The sequence below is a fragment of the Acromyrmex echinatior genome, chromosome 15 (genome assembly GCF_024713525.1).
Source record: "Acromyrmex echinatior isolate Ae372 chromosome 15, ASM2471352v2, whole genome shotgun sequence".
NCBI classification, from domain to species: Eukaryota; Metazoa; Arthropoda; class Insecta; order Hymenoptera; family Formicidae; genus Acromyrmex; species Acromyrmex echinatior.
This window is the reverse complement of record NC_141866.1, coordinates 10,785,273-10,806,006: the sequence shown is the minus strand read 5'-3', so window position 1 is coordinate 10,806,006 and position 20,734 is coordinate 10,785,273. Positions and strand designations below refer to the sequence as shown.

General features: G+C 33.3%; 2 protein-coding genes and 1 long non-coding RNA gene across 6 annotated transcripts in view; 2 read left to right on the top strand and 1 right to left on the bottom strand.

Moving 5' to 3' along the window:
• Nucleotides 1-1,275, bottom strand: part of LOC147907292 (uncharacterized) — a 1,963-nt gene extending 688 nt beyond the window's left edge. Inside the window, exon 1 of the long non-coding RNA XR_015547600.1 lies at nucleotides 347-1,275. This is a non-coding gene — a long non-coding RNA (uncharacterized LOC147907292). The remainder of the gene's footprint in view (nucleotides 1-346) is intronic.
• Nucleotides 1,276-3,356: 2,081 nt separating this feature from the next.
• On the top strand, nucleotides 3,357-6,299 carry LOC105145724 (ras-related protein M-Ras). Its single transcript, XM_011055486.2, has 4 exons — nucleotides 3,357-3,542; nucleotides 3,812-4,132; nucleotides 4,366-4,682; nucleotides 4,756-6,299. Exons 2-4 carry the CDS (start codon nucleotides 3,943-3,945, stop codon nucleotides 4,846-4,848), a joined length of 600 nt encoding a protein of 199 aa, XP_011053788.1. The 5' UTR covers nucleotides 3,357-3,542; nucleotides 3,812-3,942; the 3' UTR covers nucleotides 4,849-6,299.
• An 11,657-nt stretch (nucleotides 6,300-17,956) lies between these two features.
• dtn (transmembrane protein 132C dtn) overlaps nucleotides 17,957-20,734 on the top strand; it is a 108,252-nt gene continuing 105,474 nt past the window's right edge. For all 4 annotated transcript variants that reach the window (XR_015547592.1, XR_015547593.1, XM_087413980.1 and 1 more), the window contains exon 1: nucleotides 17,957-19,118. Coding sequence is in view for 2 of the 4 variants with exons in the window: in XM_087413980.1 (XP_087270106.1) it covers nucleotides 19,013-19,118 (106 nt within the window). In the remaining 2 variants the exon portion in view is untranslated. The remainder of the gene's footprint in view (nucleotides 19,119-20,734) is intronic.

The following is a 20,734-nucleotide window of genomic DNA, read 5'->3' as shown; positions in this document are numbered from 1 at the left end:
ACCTAACCTAACCTAACCTAACCTAACCTAACCTAACCTAACCTAACCTAACCTAACCTAACCTAACCTAACCTAACTAACCTAACCTAACCTAACCTAACCTAACCTAACCTAACCTAACCTAACCTAACCTAACCTAACCTAACCTAACCTAACCTAACCAAACCTAACCTAACCTAACCTAACCTAACCTAACCTAACCTAACCTAACCTAACCTAACCAAACCTAACCTAACCTAACCTAACCTAACCTAACCTAACCTAACCTAACCTAACCTAACCTAACCTAACCTAACCTAACCTAACCTAACCTAACCTAACCTAACCTAACCTAACCTAACCTAACCCAACCTAACCCTTTGGAGTTGTCTTCGAAGACCTGACCCCGTGCCAGTCACTTCACCGACCTAACCAAATCCGTAGTTCTCGACCTAACCAGAACTTAGGAAAATAGTGAAACTAACCAAAAGTCCCCAATTTTCAAATGGATGTAACCAAAAGTCCCCAATTTTCAAATGGATGTAACCAAAAATCCCCTATTTTCTCGTGGAACTAACCAAAAGTCCCCAATTTTCAAATGGATGTAACCAAAAGTCCCCTAATTTCTAGTGGATATAACCAAAAGTCCCCTAATTTCTAGTGGATATAATCAAAAGTCTCCAATTCTTTCTGATATAACCCAAACTCCCCAAATTTTGACGTCTACAGTTTGGATTTTTTCGTCACTGTCATTCTTTGTCAGTATGTGTGGAACTTAGAAAAAAAAAAAAAAAAAAAAAAATTTTCCAAAAATTTGTCCAAAATTCATGGGTCCAAAATCCATTTCTCGACATTCTGAGTCGTCTGGCATGGTCAAATTTTGATCGATTTTTCCTATTTTTTGAACGGGACTTAGAAAATATTCCCCGATAACACTGCTTCCAAGAGTACACAGCCTGAACGAAAAGAGATAGCGGAATGGTCCAAACGGCATTCGAAACGACTTTTTAAACCGAACAACATTGTCTCAGTCACCGAGGCTCTAAGTCTATCCGTTAAAAGAAAATTCCGGAACGGAAGTAGGTATTCAAAAAATTCCAACTGATGAGCACGGATCATGACTAGTACTTCTGGAATCCGTAATAAAAAAAAAAAAAAAAAAAAAAAAAAAAAAAAATTAAAATTCCTTCGCAACACGATGGAACCTAACCTGATCCCGTACCAGTCACTCCGATCTAACCGACACCCGATGGTCCCCGAACTGACCGAAGTATCGATAAATGGTGGAAATAAAAAAAAAAAAAAAAAAAAAAAAAAAAAAAAAAAGTCCCCATTTTTTCCAGACCTAACCCAAATTTTATAGACTTCTATAATACGAATTTATTTGACACTCTCATTTTTCCTTCATTTTGGAGGGTGTAGGACTTAGAAAAAAAAAAAAAGTTTGAAAAAAAAAAATTTTCAAAAAAAAAAAAAAAAAAAATTCAAATTCTTAAAGTTGGTCCTACATGCCTATTTCGTCGCTCTGTACGTTGTCGAGACACTTTCATTTTTGAGTGGGACTGAAAAATTTCAAAATTTTGAAAAATCAGAAATTTAATTTTCGTGGGTGGGGGTATCGATGTATCTCGACGAGAGGAACAACTTTGTTCCTCATAACCACCCCCCTCCAGTGACCCCCCATCCCTCAAACGACCCTTTTAATGTTTTGTCAACTTTACAAAAAGTCCACAGCCCAAACGGTGACAGATACGACAAAATTGTATAGAACATTTTCGTCTTCTCTCAGGGCCTATTATATGGGAAAAATGCGAAACTTTTGAAATTCCGACATTTTTATTTTTTTTGTGACTTCAGAGCCCTCTATCTACGAAACCGTGAATCCTAGGGCAAAATTGTATACCACCTTTTGTGTTTGGCCCATCGAGATCTATGAGATAGCATCCTTGAAATTTTCAAATTCCGACATTTTTGATCCTATCCCCACCTAAAAAAAAGTCCCCAGGCCAAGGGGGGGGCTGGAGGGGGGGATCAATACCAGGGGAAGGTAGACCCAAGTGAGTACTATATGGAAAAAATCTAATCTCAAATTCGCAAGTTGTACTAACCCCTATACCTAACCTAACCTAGTATACTTGAAATATACAGGGTGGGCCATCTATTGGTACGTTTTTGAATTTCGTCGTATGGCAACACCGAACGAGCTACAGACCCGAAATTTTGACAGTTTATTAGTCATACCGTCCGCGGCACGAAACAACATGTTTTCTCTTGAAGAGCGTTTTGAAATTTTAAAAACTTATTTTCAAAGTCAGTGCTGTGTCGCCGAAACTGTACGAATTTTGAAAAGAAATATGGGTCGTGATAGAGCACCCACCGAAGGAGCTATACGCAAATTGGTGAGGAAAGTTCGTGAGAAAGGGATGTTAGTGGATGACAGAAGTGGTCCCAGAGCTCGGACAGTGCGCACACCCGAGAATATTGAGGCTGTGGCCCAAAGTGTGAGACAATTCCAGCTTTGAAAAACAATATTACGACTGTTTTGAGTGAAATTGGCGCCGAGGTAGTCCAAAATGTCATTAATAATTGGGGTGACCGAATGGCATACTGTAAGGCCAGTAGAGGGAGCCACATGAACGAAATCGTTTTTCATTCTTGACGCGGATACTTTTAGCTTCACAACAAAAAAAAAAATTAATAAAAAATATCAATGTATGCTCATTTGATCGCATTTTTAAAAACGTACCAATAGATGGCCCACCCTGTAGAATTCACATTACGTACGACAATCAGTCATACGATATCCGACATTCATCGTAACAATAATGGCCGCAGCACAAATTCTTGCATAATGCATAATGCATAGTGCGTAAGGGAATCAACTAATCGAAATTTTTCTTTTCCATGGAATAGGAGGAAAGGAAAGATTCTGATTAGTTGATTTGCTTATGCACTATGCGTTAAGCATCATGCAAAAGTCTGTGCTGTAACCTTAACGGACCTTGTCGTATGTAGTGTGGAGAGCATAGATTTTTGCATAACGGATAAAACATGAGGCATAAGAAAATCAGCCAATCAGAATCTTTATTTTAGGGAAAGGAAGGAAATAAAAGATTCGTTTATTTTCTTATGCCTCATGTGTTATGCAAGAGTCTGTGCTCCCCGTTTATATTTCAAGTACGCTGAGTTCATTCGGAGCGACCCCGAGCAGCTCCCGAGAGACAAACGCACTATACTTATGTCCACAGCTGATTGGACAAATGTCCATATAGTTGGCATTACTTCATCGCAACCGTGCATGGCGCTTTAGTCGCTTCACTGGTTTCACGTCGATGACGCTCTTGCAGTGGTCGTGACGCGCGAATATGAGAGTGAATGTATGGAAGTCATGTATATACATATATACATGCATACACACATACATGATTTTGCTGTACGTTGCACGCGATGTACATAGGCGCGCGCGCGTGTGTCTATATTTGCGGCATTTGCGCACGGTACTTGCGAATTGACAGCTGCCAGCTGCTGCCAGCACGAGTAGTAAAAGTAGCGGATCATGTAAGGTGAGTTTTGTTACAAGAATTTAACATTATATAGAAGAATCTTATCTCTCTATCGTTACGTGCGATTGCTATAAAACTTGTATATTTTTGATGAAGGTAAAAGTTGACGTTTGCGTATCCGCCACGTCGACGACGCCGTGTTTTTCCATACAATTTCTCGTTCCCGATTTTTATGCGTAAATGACAACGCGTTGACACGTTCCTTACGATACCAATGCATTTTTATCGCTGGATTCCTGCAAGTATTCTGAAAGCTTTGATCGTTACAGGACCTTTCGGGTTAAAGAGACAATTTGCCATCCTACAAGTGTTTGCACTGCTAAAGGGACACGTTAGAAGAGTTGGCAGGATAGGCAGACGCAAGAGCGGGCGAAGAAGGAGTAGAGGATCCAGAGGCAGAATGACACGTCCTCCAAATAATGACAATCTTATGACCTTTAAATTGGTCGTTGTTGGTGATGGAGGTGTCGGCAAAAGCGCGCTTACAATACAGTTTTTTCAAAAACTGTTTGTTGCAGACTATGATCCAACTATCGAGGATAGTTATATACAACACACAGAGGTAGACAAACAATGGTGTATCTTGGATGGTAAATATCTTTACATCTCTCTTACAAATAATTTTTTTTTTCTTTATCAATGTAGTATATTGAATGATTTTTATATATTTCTTCAAATTTATTACTTAACAAGAGATTAATCATTAAAAAATTTATACTTAAATTTATACTTTAATTAAAATTTTAATGCATATATTAGAAACATAGGACATTAAGAATAACTTTTCTCTCATGAATACTTATATGTTTGTTATATATTGCAGTATTAGATACAGCTGGTCAGGAAGAATTTAGTGCTATGCGTGAACAATATATGCGGAAAGGTGATGGATTTCTTTTGGTATATTCTGTGACCGATAAACAATCGTATCAAAACATTGTCAATTTTCATACTCAAATTTTACGAGTGAAAGATAGAGATATTTATCCTATGCTACTGGTAGCTAACAAAGTTGATCTAGTGCATTTGAGAAAAGTTACAGAGGAACAGGGAAGAGAATTAGCTTATCGTTTGGGCATACCTTATATTGAAACTTCTGCCAAAGATCCACCATTAAATGTAGACGTGGCATTTCATGAGGTAAAAATAAAAATAAAAGATGATTATTCCCGTTCATGTAAATTAATGTACAAATTTGGAATATTTGTTCAAGGTTGTTCGTATTATCAGAAATCAACCTCCGGCTGAATTGGAGAAAAATCAAAAAAAGCGACGGCGTACTGCAAAAAGGTGCAATATTTTGTAAATTTTGAAGACAAACTGCGCACATGTACAAGAACCAAGGACCATGGTGCTGCATCGTGCATTGACTTTGTTTCTGAGAAAGTACGTCCTTGAGTTTAGGAAAGCCATCAGAAAGAATGATTCTTTCGTTCTTCATTATAGGTATCTATGTTCTACTATTTTCCATCTTTTGCTGTTTATTATATCATAGCATTAACAAGTGCTATGAAGTATCGTTTTTTTTATACTATGTAAACAATATTTATAAAGAGTATTTATCATAGAAGTGTGCCAATGAGAAATAAGAAGGTTTTGATGCCAATACTATAAAAATGAAATTAGATTTTTTTAAATCTAATTTAGGATTAATTTATTACAATATTTTTAGCAGAAAATAAGCATTTGAGATATTGACTGCATGATAAATTGAGATTACATCTCTGTCCATGTGTGCGTGTACACATCAAATTTTCTACCATCGAAAAAAAATACACACACACACACACACACACACATATGAAATTGAACGTTTTTTATTGCACACAATACATAATATTACAAGTTTTTTTACTTCTTCGCGTATTATAAGAAAAGTCCTTGTCATAAAATGACTACAATCATTTCGTCGATATCGAGCTCATCTTTGAAATAGTTGTTATAATTTTAAATGACTTTATTTTATTATAATATCCTTTTCCTTTTCTTTCATAATTAAGATATTCTCTTCACGACACTTTTCTAAATCAAACACATTAAATGTGTATCTTTTTATGACTCGAAGTCTCCCGTTTTTCTATTATATATTAGGAATATAATTATGACAATTGATTATTAATTATTTGCGTAGTTAATGAAAATGAAGCAGTATTGTATTGTACATTATTTCATTTTTTACATATTATAGCATATTATAACAAATTAAATATTATAGAAAAGGATTTGATGGTCAATAGATAAAAAAATTTTTAAATATGTTACAGAAACAATTAAAATTATTATTATATCTTTTATAGACACGTTTTATTAACAAGAGTTATACTATTCATTTATTTATTATTAATTATTTCAAAATGTTATATTGTAAATATCACTTGGTGTTTTAATTTTTATCTTAACAAAGATTTTTTTTATTGATAAAGATTAATTAGCTGTTGATATATATAATAAATTATTGTGAATCTAAATATAAGAAATAAAGTATTTAATATAAGGCAATATTGCCTCTGATAATAATGACTCACTTTCGGATATAAAGATCTGATGTACAAAAACTCATAATATTACGTTAATAAGATTGTCTTTACTTTATATAAAATTATAATGAAAAAGTGAAGGCACAAATGTAGCACAAATAATTTTATTTATTGCATCTCGGCACAATTGTTATTTAAAAAAGAAATTCTTTATCATTAATCTTATCTCATAGATGCCTGGAGGAAATTATAATAAAATCAAATTTCAATTATAATAAAATTGTAAACAGTGAAAATTATTTTCTCTATTTACATACACAGGGTGTGCCGTAAGTTTTTGCGAAGCGCTTTTGTGTAGATAGAGCGGACTAAACTAAGTCGAAAAATCCTTTACCTTGTGCAATTTTCGCAATGGTTGACGAAATATTAATTACTAAAAATCGCTGAATATTGGTTTTCAATAATTTTTTAGTCAAATACTATCAATTTTACAGAAAAACAGCATAACAAAAATTGTTTATTTTCTTCTCATAAAGTTCTGAGAATGTTTTCAGAATTTTTTCAGAATTTTTTAATACCGTATTTTCTTGTTGGTAAAAATAAGAAAATGCAGTACTAAAAAGTTGATGAAAAATTCTGAAAACATTCTTAAAGTTCTATGAGAAGACAATTAATGATTTTTATATCTTGCAGTTTTTTTTGTAAAGTTGATAGTATTTGAATAAAAAATTATTGAAGACTAATATTCGGTAATTTTTAGTATTTAATATTTCATTAACTATTGCGAAAATTGTAAAAGGATAAAGGACTCGATTCAGTTTAGTCCGCTCTATCTACACAAAAGCGCTTAGCGAATGTCCCTTATGAGACATCCGCATTTATATATGCGTGTGTTTATAATTATTGTATCTATTATATTATATATATATATATATATATATATATATATATTTGGTATATATATATATATTTGGTATATATATATATCCTTTTATATTACACATATTATTTTTGTAATATAGAAATAATTTGATTTGTATTCAGCAATGTTAAGACTGATGAATTTGATTTGTTAAATTGACAGAGATATTTAGTTTAAAAGATAGCATTATATTAGTTATTTTTTTGTTACGTTATGTATATTACTAGAGGAAGTATATATCTTATAATTGTTTGTTATTATTAATTGTTATTATTGATAGAATACTTTGGATACCAAATAATAAATTATGGTGTCACTTATGAATTAAAACATTCTTGTTGTACCAAGAATGTTTAAACATTATTTTACCTCATTTTCATATTGCTCATGGCGTAATATATGAATTAGATGCGTTTGATGTTGAATTGTATTTATAATTGTCTATTTATGATCGTTTGAATAATTTATTATTTATTTTATTTATTTTGAATAAATAATTCATTTGATTTTAAATTACCAAACATGCGTATATCAGATCTTTTTACTAAAAGAATAATATCATGGCCTATATTAGTGTTTAAATGTAAAGAAAAATCTATATTAGTTTATATATTTAAGAAAGCACCTCTATATATATATGTGTGCGCGTTTATAAACTAAAGATTGATGTTACATGTTCAAATGATTCTTAATATAAATTATTTCTCATGCTTGTGGAAAACGTCGATGTTATGATCTTTCACAATTGTATCGCGTTTTATCGTGCGTATATAATCTAATTTAATTTCTAACTGCGAAGAGACTAAGAAACTTCGCATGTTTATACATATTTTTACACATGCTTACATATCTTTGCACATAAACTATTTTCTCTTGTGTTGCGATATAATCGAACTTTCATATATGCTATAATTCTGATGTAAAATTATAAATTTTCTATTTTCTTTTATCTATGTACAATACTATAGGCTTTCTTCTCTCCTTATGGATGGATATGCAATATTCGCAGTATTAATATTATTGTGATTACATATTATACGCAAGACTAATTGACTGGTACGTAAACATTCTGCTAGTATGCAAAGTCTTGATTATTATTCGAACATATAACTTGATCGATATGTTACATAGTTTTTTTTAGTATTACGTATTTTTTATAAATTTTTATCGTTGCTATTAAGTGTCGCAATCTGTGAAAGTGCCATAAAAATAATTAAATATTATTAAATTATATATAATTGTCATTGATTTTACATATATAGTACGGTTTTCTATTATAATCATTTTATTCTGAAAGCGTATAAAAAACTGTTTCAAACCGTTCGATTAGAGGATTATTTTGGCTGTTATCTCTGACAAATATGTGACAACATATTTTTAGATTTAGGTGGTATCTAAATACCTACTTCTTAGTTTTTTTTTTTTTTTTTTTTTTTTTTTTAATGTATGAAAGACCATACGAAAAAATGATCCTTTAATTACTTGGAACACCGCAGTATTTACATTTAATTATAAATATGATATATCGCTTTTTATCTACTGATAATCGTTCTGAAACTATTTGGATCTGAACGTAGAAATATGAAAGAATATATAGAGAAAATGGCCCAATTTTAAATAATGTATTTTAATTTCACCGAAATTTTTGTTCTAAAAAAAATTTACACAAAATTTGTAATGTGACAGCAATTTAATAAGCCTTTTCTTCAAAGGCTTTTAAATTTTTAAAAATATTTTTTTGTTAAATTCATAATGTCGATGAGATATACCAATGCATTTTTTAAAAATCAAACCGTCTTACAATTGATTTTTATAAATATATATCTATTTACGTTATATATATTATATGTATTATTTGGAGACACTGGTAATGTCTCGGCGCTAAGCTACGCGCAGCGACACTGCCGTGGTTACTTTACGCGAGCCGGCGATAATATATACGTGAGATTAAAAGCAGGGCATCGCGAATATAGTAATATTCGCATCTCCTAGTAATATTATTTTAAACATAAAGTAAAAAAGAAAAATTTGTAACCCTCAAACTTTTATAGCTCTCTCGTGCGAAATATCTTATAATATCTGGACCGTGCACAAAAAACTCATTTTCATTTAATTGTGAGAATATTTCGGTCGTTATTCTTGCAATGGAAACGATTGTCAAGTAAAAGGGAGAGATTGAGATAGCGCCGTCATGCGTGTCTCGTTTGAAATTTTAGATACTCAGGATTTATTAGTGTTCCTTAGATACTCACGCGTCACATGATCTATAATAAAGCTGCGTCGTTTTTATCACTGTCCATGGAGGAATGGATAAAGGCAGTAAGGTACAGAGTTATGTTCAGGCGTGGGCGGATGAGGCTCATTTACGCGCGTGAGCGAGGCCAAAAATGGAAATTTGAAAGCACGATACATATTTGTAACAATAGAAATGCGATTCGAGTGTACTTGAATATATATATATACGTAAACATGTCAAGTGAACAGAAAGTCTCCATGGACTTAGATATGATTAAAAACGTTGCAAGATTGAAGTTAGAAAAGTGATCGCAGAATATATATATGCATATTCAACCATGAGCATCGCGAAATAACAAAAGTCACATTTAGGGTGAAAAATCGATAATACGTTTACAACACGCTTTTAGAAGTTTAAAGAAAATTATCTATAAAATAGTCAATATATTAAACCATTGTGATATTGAAAATATTAAAAAGATTCTAGTGAATGTGTGCAGATCAAGGTTGTGAGAGTAATCATCGAAAGGCCGTGAGAACGAACGGCTAATTTCTCATTTCAATGATATCCATCATTTCTCAAGAGTTTATCTTTGTCGATCATCAAATTCATTATTATTACTATTATTCGTTGCGTTCGAACGCACGAACGTACCATTATTGTGTAAATTTTTGCAGAAAGAAATTATAGACTAATATACATGAGAACAATGAGTGAGAGAGAGAGAGAGAGAGAGAGAGAGAGAGAGAGAGAGCGCTACGAGAATTATATATTTTGAAAAAATGAACAAAACGAGAAATTTCTCTCTTTTTCGCTTTGCGAATATAGATTTACATATAAAATATTATACTTGTATACCGAGAAAAATATGTGAAAATATACATGCTGTTATTATATTATATTAAGTATATTATATGTTGTATATATATGATTTTTCGTATAAAATATATATGTACATATAAGTGCATATGCGTGTACAGGTATATACGAATATGTACGCACGACCTGAACGCGTGTAACTTTTTTTAGTTTTTTGTTGATATTTTGTGTGCGAGTGTTTGTGCGTACGATGCGTATAAGCGTGTCACTAACTATATGCTGCATGTATGACGTACCTTGATAATAAAATTATAACTCGTGTTTACAGCTACGTCTCTCTATGTATTCCATTCTATTTTAAGCTGTATGTAGATCAAATAAAGAGCGCGATCGCGATTGAATCTGTTTCAATGAGCGTGGACAACATCATGAGTACGAACGAGTCCAAATATACATTTATTGGTAAATGCGTTTTAATTCTGTTCAGTACATACATTTAAAAAAAAAAGAGCTGGCTATATTCGTTCATGTTTGTCGTAAATAGATCATTCTTGATCATTCATCTTTGCTCAACTTTGCTTAACTTTAAATATATCATTGTGCACAGTCTTCAGAAATTCGTCTTTGTCAATGTTGGTAAAAGTAAACTTCACATATTAACTTGTCAAGAACAATATACACTAGGCATAACTAAAATTTATAAAGTCTGTAACTTGACTAAAAAAATATTTAAGTGTCAATAAATTTATTAACATCTCCCGTGAATCTTTCGCGAAATATAGATCTTGTGCAATTTCACACATAATATTATTTTTTCGCGTATGTAATATTACATACATTTATATAATAATTACTAGCATATCTTTTATGAATCAATAAAATATTTCAAAGAATATTATAATGTATATAATATGTATATGTAGATAATATTAAAATTTATACATATAAGTTACTTATATACCTAGTGAGTGTATCAATCATGGATATAATTTTTTCAAAAGGAAATTGTAGCCAGTTATATGAACTCGATAGGTCTATACAGAAAGAGAGTAAGCAGATAGGTAAATAAGTTGACAAATACGTCGAGTTTTTCCAATAAATAGCATCAAACATGCAAAATATTGCAAAATAAATAAAGAAAAAAAGGCAGCTTCAAGTTATATGTGTGTATTTCAGTTTAAGAAAAGAGAAAAGTAAGACGAGACAATGACAATGTCTATTTTTTAAAGCGATTTCTGTGAAATTAGAATTACTGATATCTATAGTAGTCAACAATTTTAGGCTTGTTTCACAACCTCAATACAACAGTCGATCTTAAAGAAAACCAGGGTTGAGTAGTGCCTACTTAAAAAATGAGAAGTTAAATTAAGTTAAAAAGTTAAATAATTTTAATTTAATTTAGTTACATTTTAGACTCTTAACTTTTAATTTAATTTATATAATTACATTTTCTTGACAATTATTAAGTTTTAATTGAACTTTCTCGAAGTTAATAATTTCGACTCGTTTTCGAGGAAAAATGTCCGATAAAAATTTCGAAGTGACTTATTATTTAAATTTAATAAATACATATATATATGTAAACAAAATATTTATAGAGTATGTTTCTACTTATAGGGTACATTTGTTATTTCCATTATTTGTAAGACTGAAATCCTGAAACAAATTTAATTTTTGACTTTTTAATTCCTTTCTTTTATTAACTTAACGATAATTGTGCAGAATAGAATCTTTTCTGATGTTCGACATTTTTCGGCTGTAATGTTGATAATAATCTTATGACTCAAATAATGTTTAATAAGTGATAATAAGTCGGGGAAGGTCGAAAAATATATAGTCTAGCTATTTTTTTAAATTATTCTATCTCACATATCTCTCCTCATAGTCACTTCGCGTGCAAGTTATGCTCCCCCAAACAGAGGAGGGGAGGGGGGGGGTGGAGTCGCTTCGGGTGAAAGTTGTGCGTCCCTAAGCAGAAGGGAGGTGAGATGGGAATCGCTTTGGATGGAAGTCGTACGCCCCCAAGCAGGGGGAAAATGGGATGAGAGTCGCTTCGCGTGAAAAGTCGTGCGCCCTTATACGCTACTATAATATGGCTACGATCGATTTGAACGCTTTCAGCGTTTTTCAGTATTTTTATTCTTATTTTATGTCTAATAAACGATAAAGACAGAGTGATGATTACAAGCGATTAAAGCGCGTGAGCATTCAAATCGACCGCAATCTATATATGTAACGTTTTCAAAAAGAATTTTTTTTTATTTTTCAATCTCCCTCGATTTACTATCACTATTTCAGTCATAAAAAAGATTAAGTATTATTAACATTGTAGCTGAAAAATTTCGAAATTCGGAAAAGGTCCTATTCTGCATAATTGCCAACTTAACTTTCAGTTCAATTTTATTATGGGATAACTTGTATCTTGAGTTAATTTTTAAGGCTATTAACTTCAACTTAACTTAATTAAAAAAAAAGAGTTAACTTACTCAATCCTGAAGAAAACTATAAGATTCATATTTATAGTCGCGTTTCAATTGAATAAATTAGTTTAGAGACAGAACGCGATCTAATAAAATATGAAGTCGATTTATCGCTAACACAAAATATAATAATTTTTTCATGATTGTTCTTTCTTTGTTTAATGTTTTTCAAGGTATCAACTTTATCCCTAGAATGAAAAGTGAAAAGTGAAAATTTTAACCATTGAAGTTAATGGAGAAATTTTTCACTTTCCACTTTTCATCCTAGGAAAAAAGTTTCATGATTGATATCCAGGACTTGTGTCTCTTATTTCTCTCATCGTTAGATTCGTTGTACTCATATAATACAACATTCGCGTTTATTTACGAAAGCACGTATTTATCATCATAATAAAAAAATCCGTTTGCAATTTGCTTTCCCTTGTTAGCCACATTTGACACGAATTTTAACAATAATAAACGATTTATTAAGACTGTATATGTGAATTATTATTATGTATATGTGAATATTTATTATTTAATGTATATTGAGTCGAAACACGATCGCGTAAATTACGTAAAAAAAATATGATGCTTTACGATTTATGTATTTATAAATTTGCGAATATCACACGCAAAATAACACGAACAAAATCTTAAACAATGAAACATTTTAATAATTTAGAAATGATTACAGATCGCTTACAGATCTAAATTTTATTTAATACGAAAGAAGTTGAAATTATTTAGAATAATTATTTAGAATGCATCATACACTTGTGTTTTGAAAAAGAATCGATTCAGAAAGTGCACGATGCCATTATGGAATCCATAGATTCGACCATTAATGTAAATCGAGCCATTCTAACATTCGAAACGTTACAGCTGCATTTGATAGCACATCGATATATTATGCAAAGCTCAATGCGTTTTGATTGATGAGATAAAGAGAGAGTATTTGAAAAACTTGAAGCAAACTGTGTCTTAAAATTACTTTCAGATCGATCCTCGATATTTTATTGCTTTGTATGACATTTTAGACTTTATAAAGCAATATATATAATTGTATATACATATATACAATTTATTATTTAGTGCAATTTATTATTTAGGTAATATAATGATCCCAATTATATATACATGTATACGAGTATATGTATATATTGATATGTATATGCATTTGATTTTCACGGTAAGCGTCACGATATTAAATAGTATATGAAATTAAATAAGTATGTTATTATAATTTGAGTTTGCAGTTATACATATCTATATATATAACTGCAATTTATAATAATACATTTTATATATATATATATATATATATATATATATAATACTTATATATATATATAATTCTTCTGCTATTTGGAATCATTGTGCCTATCATTGTGTGAAAATTTAAGTACGATTAGCACACGCTTCGAATGCTGATCATTTGATAAATACCTGAACACCTGATAAGTACACTCGACCACGATACGAGCAGCAAGCGTTGCGGTGTATATGCGTACCTATACAATTGGCTAATAAACGCCACCGTGTCATTAGAGAAAAGCACCCCGCTAAGTGTAGGGTACTGAACATACGGCTGTTTTCGAAGGTCACGTGCGAGAGTAACTACATACGAACGTAATTCATTGCCATCGCAATTAGTCGTAACGAAGCTCCAGCGATATCCTAAAGTGCATAGTGTTTTCCATTCAGAGACGTAAGTTGACACAGAATAAACAAAAGTTGACTCTTAGCCCGGTATTTGTAATCCGTTATTATTTCAAGACTGTCTTAAATAATATTTTAAGACACTAATATAGTTTTGTAATTGATTTATGATATTTTAAGATCATATCTAAAACGATCTCAAATAAGAACTACTTATGAATATCCACCTTAAGGCTCCTGAGTAGACACCACAATCATTTTATGACGTCAGAGGCGAGAAATGACACGTTAATTTTTATTACGTGCCATTTATAAATAAAGACAATTTGGATAAAACAAAATGATAAGATTGCTTTAAAACATTTGTAAAAATAGATGAAAACTGTGCTGATTCTTCCTGTCAGTAAATAGTCATAAAAAATGATAAAAGGCATGTAAGTGAAAATAAACTACGCATGCGCATTGAATGAAAACATTTTATGTGTCTTTTACTACTTTTTACGATTATTTATTGACTGTCAGGGAGGATGCATAGTTTTCGTCCATTTTTACGAATATTTTAAAGCAATCTTGGTTTATCCATTGTTTATTAATTGTCTTTATTTATAAATGGCACGTAATAAAAATTAACGTATCGTTTCTTGCTTCTGACGTCACGTTCAATATGGCTATGATGACTACTTAGGAGCCTTAATCTCTTTCTCTCTTTTTCTTTCTCCTCTTATAGTTTTTTATATTTGCAATTATATTTATTTTATGTTACTGTGCGTTCTCAAGTCGATTGATTCTTTTTCCGCAGCAGATTGAAAAATAGAATGGAAGAAAAAGTAAGTCTATATAGAAATGCTGGAAAAACTGGAATGAAATTTGATCAGAACAAACTGAAAAATTTTCCGTTCAGTATAGACAATTTTGATGTATCGAGCATATCTGATCTATTTTTCAGATATCGGAAGACAATCTCGAAAATGCTGATCAAATTGTCGAACATACATACGTTAAATTTTATTTTATTCAAATTAAAAGGTTCAGTTTAAAAACACGATTGAATTTTTCTAACTAATTGTAAATTGATTTGCGGAAGTAAACATAAGAAACATGTGCATCTTTCTTTTTTTTCAACATATTCTATACTTTTATGTATATATATATGAGTATTAAGAATAGAGAGAACTCTTTTTACATCGCTATAAATTCCAAGCTCTTTATGACGCATTAATTCCCTCGCTGATATCACTCGGTCCGGCAAACTGCTTGTGCCAGTTCAAATATGTCTAGTCCCTTACTTGCACTCGTTCTCGAGTGAATGTGTACCTTCGTGCTTAGCTTTGCTGAATGTGATGTGATAATGTGATGAGAAATGGAGATTAAATAGAAGCGGTCTATGCGCAACCACTAGTATCAGTTCTCCGTAGGAAAGAGAGAAGTATTTAAACGTATGACACTAATTAAGGAATAGTCTCGTCATGTTTAATTAATAGTTTAATTAATATCTTGTGGAAGAATAGGACAAACTTTGGTTATTTGATGAGACGCGATGTCGAGATATTAAAAAATAATAGAAATGAAAAAATATCTGAATCTACTAATGAATAATATGTGTATATTGAAATGTGTTCTCCTCATTGTGTTCTTCTCATTCGCAAATATATTTTTATAAATAGATTTATAAATGATCGAGTAGAATAGAAATTATAATTATAGTTAATAGAAATTATAATTTATGTGGATAAATACAAAAATAGAAATCATGAAAGACGCAGAGACTGATTTTACCGTCACGAAGAATCATGTTTCATTTAAAACCTCTTTTACACACACACACACACACACACACACACATATATATACATATATATATATATATATACATACATATATACATATATAACGGAGGTTAAATGTCGCGCTAAATGACACTCGACGATTACTATATCTTTCAAATCTGAAAGCAGATTCGTGTCAGGTGAAACGCTTATAGAAATACGGAATCCTCAAAATATTGATCGTCAAAGCGTTCCGGACGTTCATTGTGGCATTGGTTATAATTCTCATGCGCATGTTTAAAATAGATATCGAAGTAACTTTATAACGATGAGAATCAGCTGCGATGCGATAAATAAGGACAATTATTTTGTGTCACTAACATTAAAAGTAATATTATAGTCGTACTATTATATCTCTTTTCATCTCGCACCTTGATTTCTTTCTAGCTGACATATATTGTGTCGACGAGATATCAAGATGGAATATTGGAAAAATATGTCCAGCTTGACGTATTACACGTTTCCGACGATTATTTTTCCATTTCTGCTTTTACGTGTATCTCGGGCAATTGTGTGCATTTGCATAAAAAAGAAGCGCAAAAAGTAGGTCACTACCATAGAGTGAAAATAGAGAGAGAGAGAGAGAGAGAGAGAGAGAGAGAGAGAGAGAGAGAGAGAGAGAGAGAGAGATTTGCAACCGCGTTGTCCGTGGAAAAATGTCTTATTGTTAACAAAAAAAGTCTAATACTCTCCCTGTAAACGCGCGCGTCCTCTCGTCCATAGAATTCTTTCTTAACAATAACCGAGATTGTCGGTATATGGCGTTGTTCATGCCTTATCGTGATATCAAGTGAGATAAAAGTTTTCATCTCTCGGGTAACCGAAAGAATGCGGCGGATTTAAACGCGTTCATCGTCTTGACTTTATTCTGACATTAATTGTGCTTATATCAGAAACGTTATCTCTATAGGTATGCGCCATATTTCACAGCTTAATATCAACGAGCGAGTTTTATGTGTTTTCATTAATAATCAGGAATATCGAAGCATAATATACATTCTTCATAATCTCATATTAATTTTGTAAAACAACGCTCAGGAATAAAACACAAATTGTAGCTCGCGTATAATTTCGTTCATATTGACACGCAAGTCTTCCGCCGTTTCTGAATAAATATATATCTTTCATTATTAATTGTTATTTATATATCATATATTAAAATCATACAGACCAAATATCTTTAATTATATTATCAATTATACATACATTAATACTCTTTCAGCATACACGTACATTTTGATTTTAAACATAGAGAAATTTAAATAAATACTAGATGCATATAAATAGGTCGAATTTCATAAAAAATGGTTACTACAGATTTACAGTTGACAAGGGATAAAGTCGAAAGGGATAAAGAAAATTCTTATGGATTGAACTGTCGTATTTATCAAAGTATCGATTTGGTATTTTATTTTCTTAGTTTAATAAAATAGTTTAACAATAATAAATTATATTATGAGTAAAAGTACGAGGAATGTATAATATTTTGAACAAAGGGAGAGAGAGGAGGGAGGAGGAAGGGGGGAGGGAGAAAAAACAGTACACCTCTACTTCTATTAATATTTACGTCGATATGAGGTATGTGTCAATGAAACGGTGCGGCGGCGACTGATGCGAGTTGTCACCGACGAAGCGTGGTTTAAAGCGACACTCTCGCAGCTCGTAGCCGCGATCAGTTTTCGATTTTAATTCGCATGGGTCGCGAATACGTATGGTATACATGTGTAGACACATTCGTGCCATAAAATACATAAACAGATTCTCAATTCTCAATGTTGCGCGTCGCGTCACGTCGCGCCGCGCCGCGCCGGCCGGCTGGCTAGCTGCCTGGACGAACAGTCGGGAACGGGGACGGGGACGGGACGGGGACGGGGATAGGTCAGAGGGGAGCGGACTAGCGGAGGTTGGAGCCGCCGCGCTGAAGTACGAAATTTGAGGTGCGCGCCTGCGCGGTACGCGCGCAGCTCGTAAGACCAGTTACGAGGCAGTTGGCAGTACGGAGCATGCCTGCGGCCTGCTCCGCTGGCTCCGTTCAGTTTCGTTCAGCTCCGCTCTCCTCTCATCTCCTCTCCTCTTCTCTCCGCTGATTCTCTTCTCCACGTTCGCGCTTCGGTCATCCCCTCTTCTTCACTCGCACCGCACCGCACCGCACCGCACTGTGTCGAAGTAGGAGCAGAGTCGGTCAATACTCCGGGTAACGCGGCGGTGAGAGCACGACGGTCCGCGTACGCACGCCGCTGCGCTCCACGTCGTCGAGGGATATCGTTTCCTTCGCCTCACGTTTTCTCTATCCTCTTCTCTCTCTCTTTCTCTCTCTCTCTCTCTCTCTCTCTCTCTCTCTCTCTCTCTCTCGATTTCTTTTTTGGTTTCTGTCTCTCATTCTTTCGTCTCGCGCGCGTAATCTCGCCGTTCGCCAAGACGTCATCGGCCAAGTACGCGCCGTTTGTCGTCTCCGTCGTTTCCGTCGTCATAGCGTTTGTTTGTCCCGCTCCGGCACGCGTCGCGAGCGCCGGTAGTGCAACTTGACGTTTCTCCTCGCACGCGTACTACACGTACTACATATAGACGTTATCCAGCGGACGACGCATTCGACCACGTTCAACCACGTTCGACATAACGCGTACGTATACACATCTAATATATGTACACACGACGAAGGTAGAGTGCGTAAACTCATATCCACGCACGCGTATCATAAGACGCGCACGTCGTGGGCACGCGCGAGGAGGCGGTGCGCGCGACCGCCGAGAGCGTCGCCGTCGTTCCTGTCATTTCGTTCGTGCCAACTATCGCGTGCAAGAACGTTGTAATATACGAGTATACGATGTGAAGGAACGACACTGGAACAAGACGGCAGGACAGATTTCCGTTCCGTTGAGACTCGAGTGAAGTTGGGTGAGAGACGACTCGCGCGCGCGCGCGCGCGCCCCCGCGCGCTCGTCGTTCCGTTCCAAGGATTTTTCAGTGATTCGCGCGATACGGCGCGGATCGGTTGATGTGTATTGGTTGCGGAATCGGAAGGAGGAGTGTAATCTCGAGTGTCAAATCAGCGATGCGTCTCAGCGCGTGATGGACAGGCGAAGCTTCCCAGTTAGAAGCAGTGGCAGTGGCGGCTTCTTCTCGACCGGCAGACTCATGGATACGTGGATATTCTTCCTATTCGTCGCCATTGCCGGTAAGTCTTGCACACTACTCGCCATTTCGTTTCATACGCGTCGTTTTTCTCCGTTTTTCTTTCTACCCACCAAAAGAGAGAGCCTACGAAATGAATCTTCTTTCTTCCTCCCTCCCTCCCTCTCTCCCTCGCCCCCCCTCTCTCTCCTCCCTCTCTCTCTCTCTCTGTTTTTGTTTTATTATTATTTTCCTTTATTTCTTCGTATTATTTCTATTTTATTTTGTTACATTTTATCTTTATTTTATGTTGTTATTATTAGAATTTTGTCACGTTATTTTTTTTTATGATATGCTATTTCGGCATTCACTGATACTATTACGTTTATACTACATTGCAATTCTAATTAATCAATTTTGTATTTACATTTTGTATTTCTTAGAGGGTTTACCCTAGAACTAATAAATAAAAGCTCACAATCAATCAATCCGTCTTTTATGCATAGATTGCCGAAAACTTCTCGTCGTTTAAACGTTATTCTATAATCTCTTGACAGTAATCTGGTATATTTATTTTTTAAGTAAATGATAATATGGTACAAAATTTTAATACGCGGAATTCCGTAAATAGCTATTATTTCAATCCAGTTTTCAAGCGTTAAAACACGTGTCTGATGTGGAAATTGTATCGCAGAATTGTTAGAGTGCAATTTATATGTCCTAATTCAAGTATGTTTACGTTTACAAATAATAAAACGTCACCGATATGACATTTATAACATTTGCGAATTATAAATATTTTAGAGAATATCGTGAATTAATTCTGCTTGATCGTTTCTCGCAAATTGCGTCAATTTGCCTCAATTTGTCTCGATTAAATTCCTGAGATTATAATCCACTTAAATGTAAATTTATTAAAAATTTGATTTTATATCTAAAAATTTTTATATCTAAAAATAAAATTTTGATTGCAGCAACGTTTTAACCATTTCATTCTTGCGCTTTGCAATCTTGTTTTAAACTAATCACAGAATATAATCATATTGTTAATGTCAAGGCGCCTCCAGACGATCACCTTACATCACCTGTATACGTCAACTTTGCACACATTCACTAAATATTGACTACATTCAATATGAATAATTATGTATGTCACGTATGTGTATGATATTTGCTAATGTTGCCAAACCGTTGATCATACCGTCTGGAGGCACCTTAAGAAAAGTATCAAGGTACAAAAAAGGAAGCTTTCACTGAAATCAAATTGTTAAAAATTTGTGTATATTTGTTGTAATAATTGTGGACTATTTTTTTCCTTTGAATTTGACATTCTTGTAATTAAAAGATTTTTCAATGTATTTCTTTGGTAGCGAATTTAAAATTTATATTTAAAATCTACAGGATGTCTCGCAACTACCGCATTTTCTTTTAAGAAACGAACTCGAAAGTACAGAGTCTGATCTTTATGGATGTTCTGCACTTGCATTTACACATTATTTATCAATTCTTGATTTTGATAAAAGACTCCGAAGAATAAACACATACCAGGAATAATATATATACATACATTTATACATATATGTGTTTTTATGAATAGTCGCGTAATAGGTATATAGTGGAAGAGTGAAAGTATAAAGATAATTCAAGCTTAATTTAAAGATAATAAGAAGAATGTAAGAA

Bases quoted from the DNA above. Each gene is read 5' to 3' on its own strand.
- LOC105145724 (XM_011055486.2), top strand. From the start codon at position 3,943: ATGACACGTCCTCCAAATAATGACAATCTTATGACCTTTAAATTGGTC. The intron at 4,133-4,365 runs GTAAATATCTTT...TATATATTGCAG, and splicing joins ACAATGGTGTATCTTGGATG to TATTAGATACAGCTGGTCAG. The intron at 4,683-4,755 runs GTAAAAATAAAA...TATTTGTTCAAG, and splicing joins TAGACGTGGCATTTCATGAG to GTTGTTCGTATTATCAGAAA.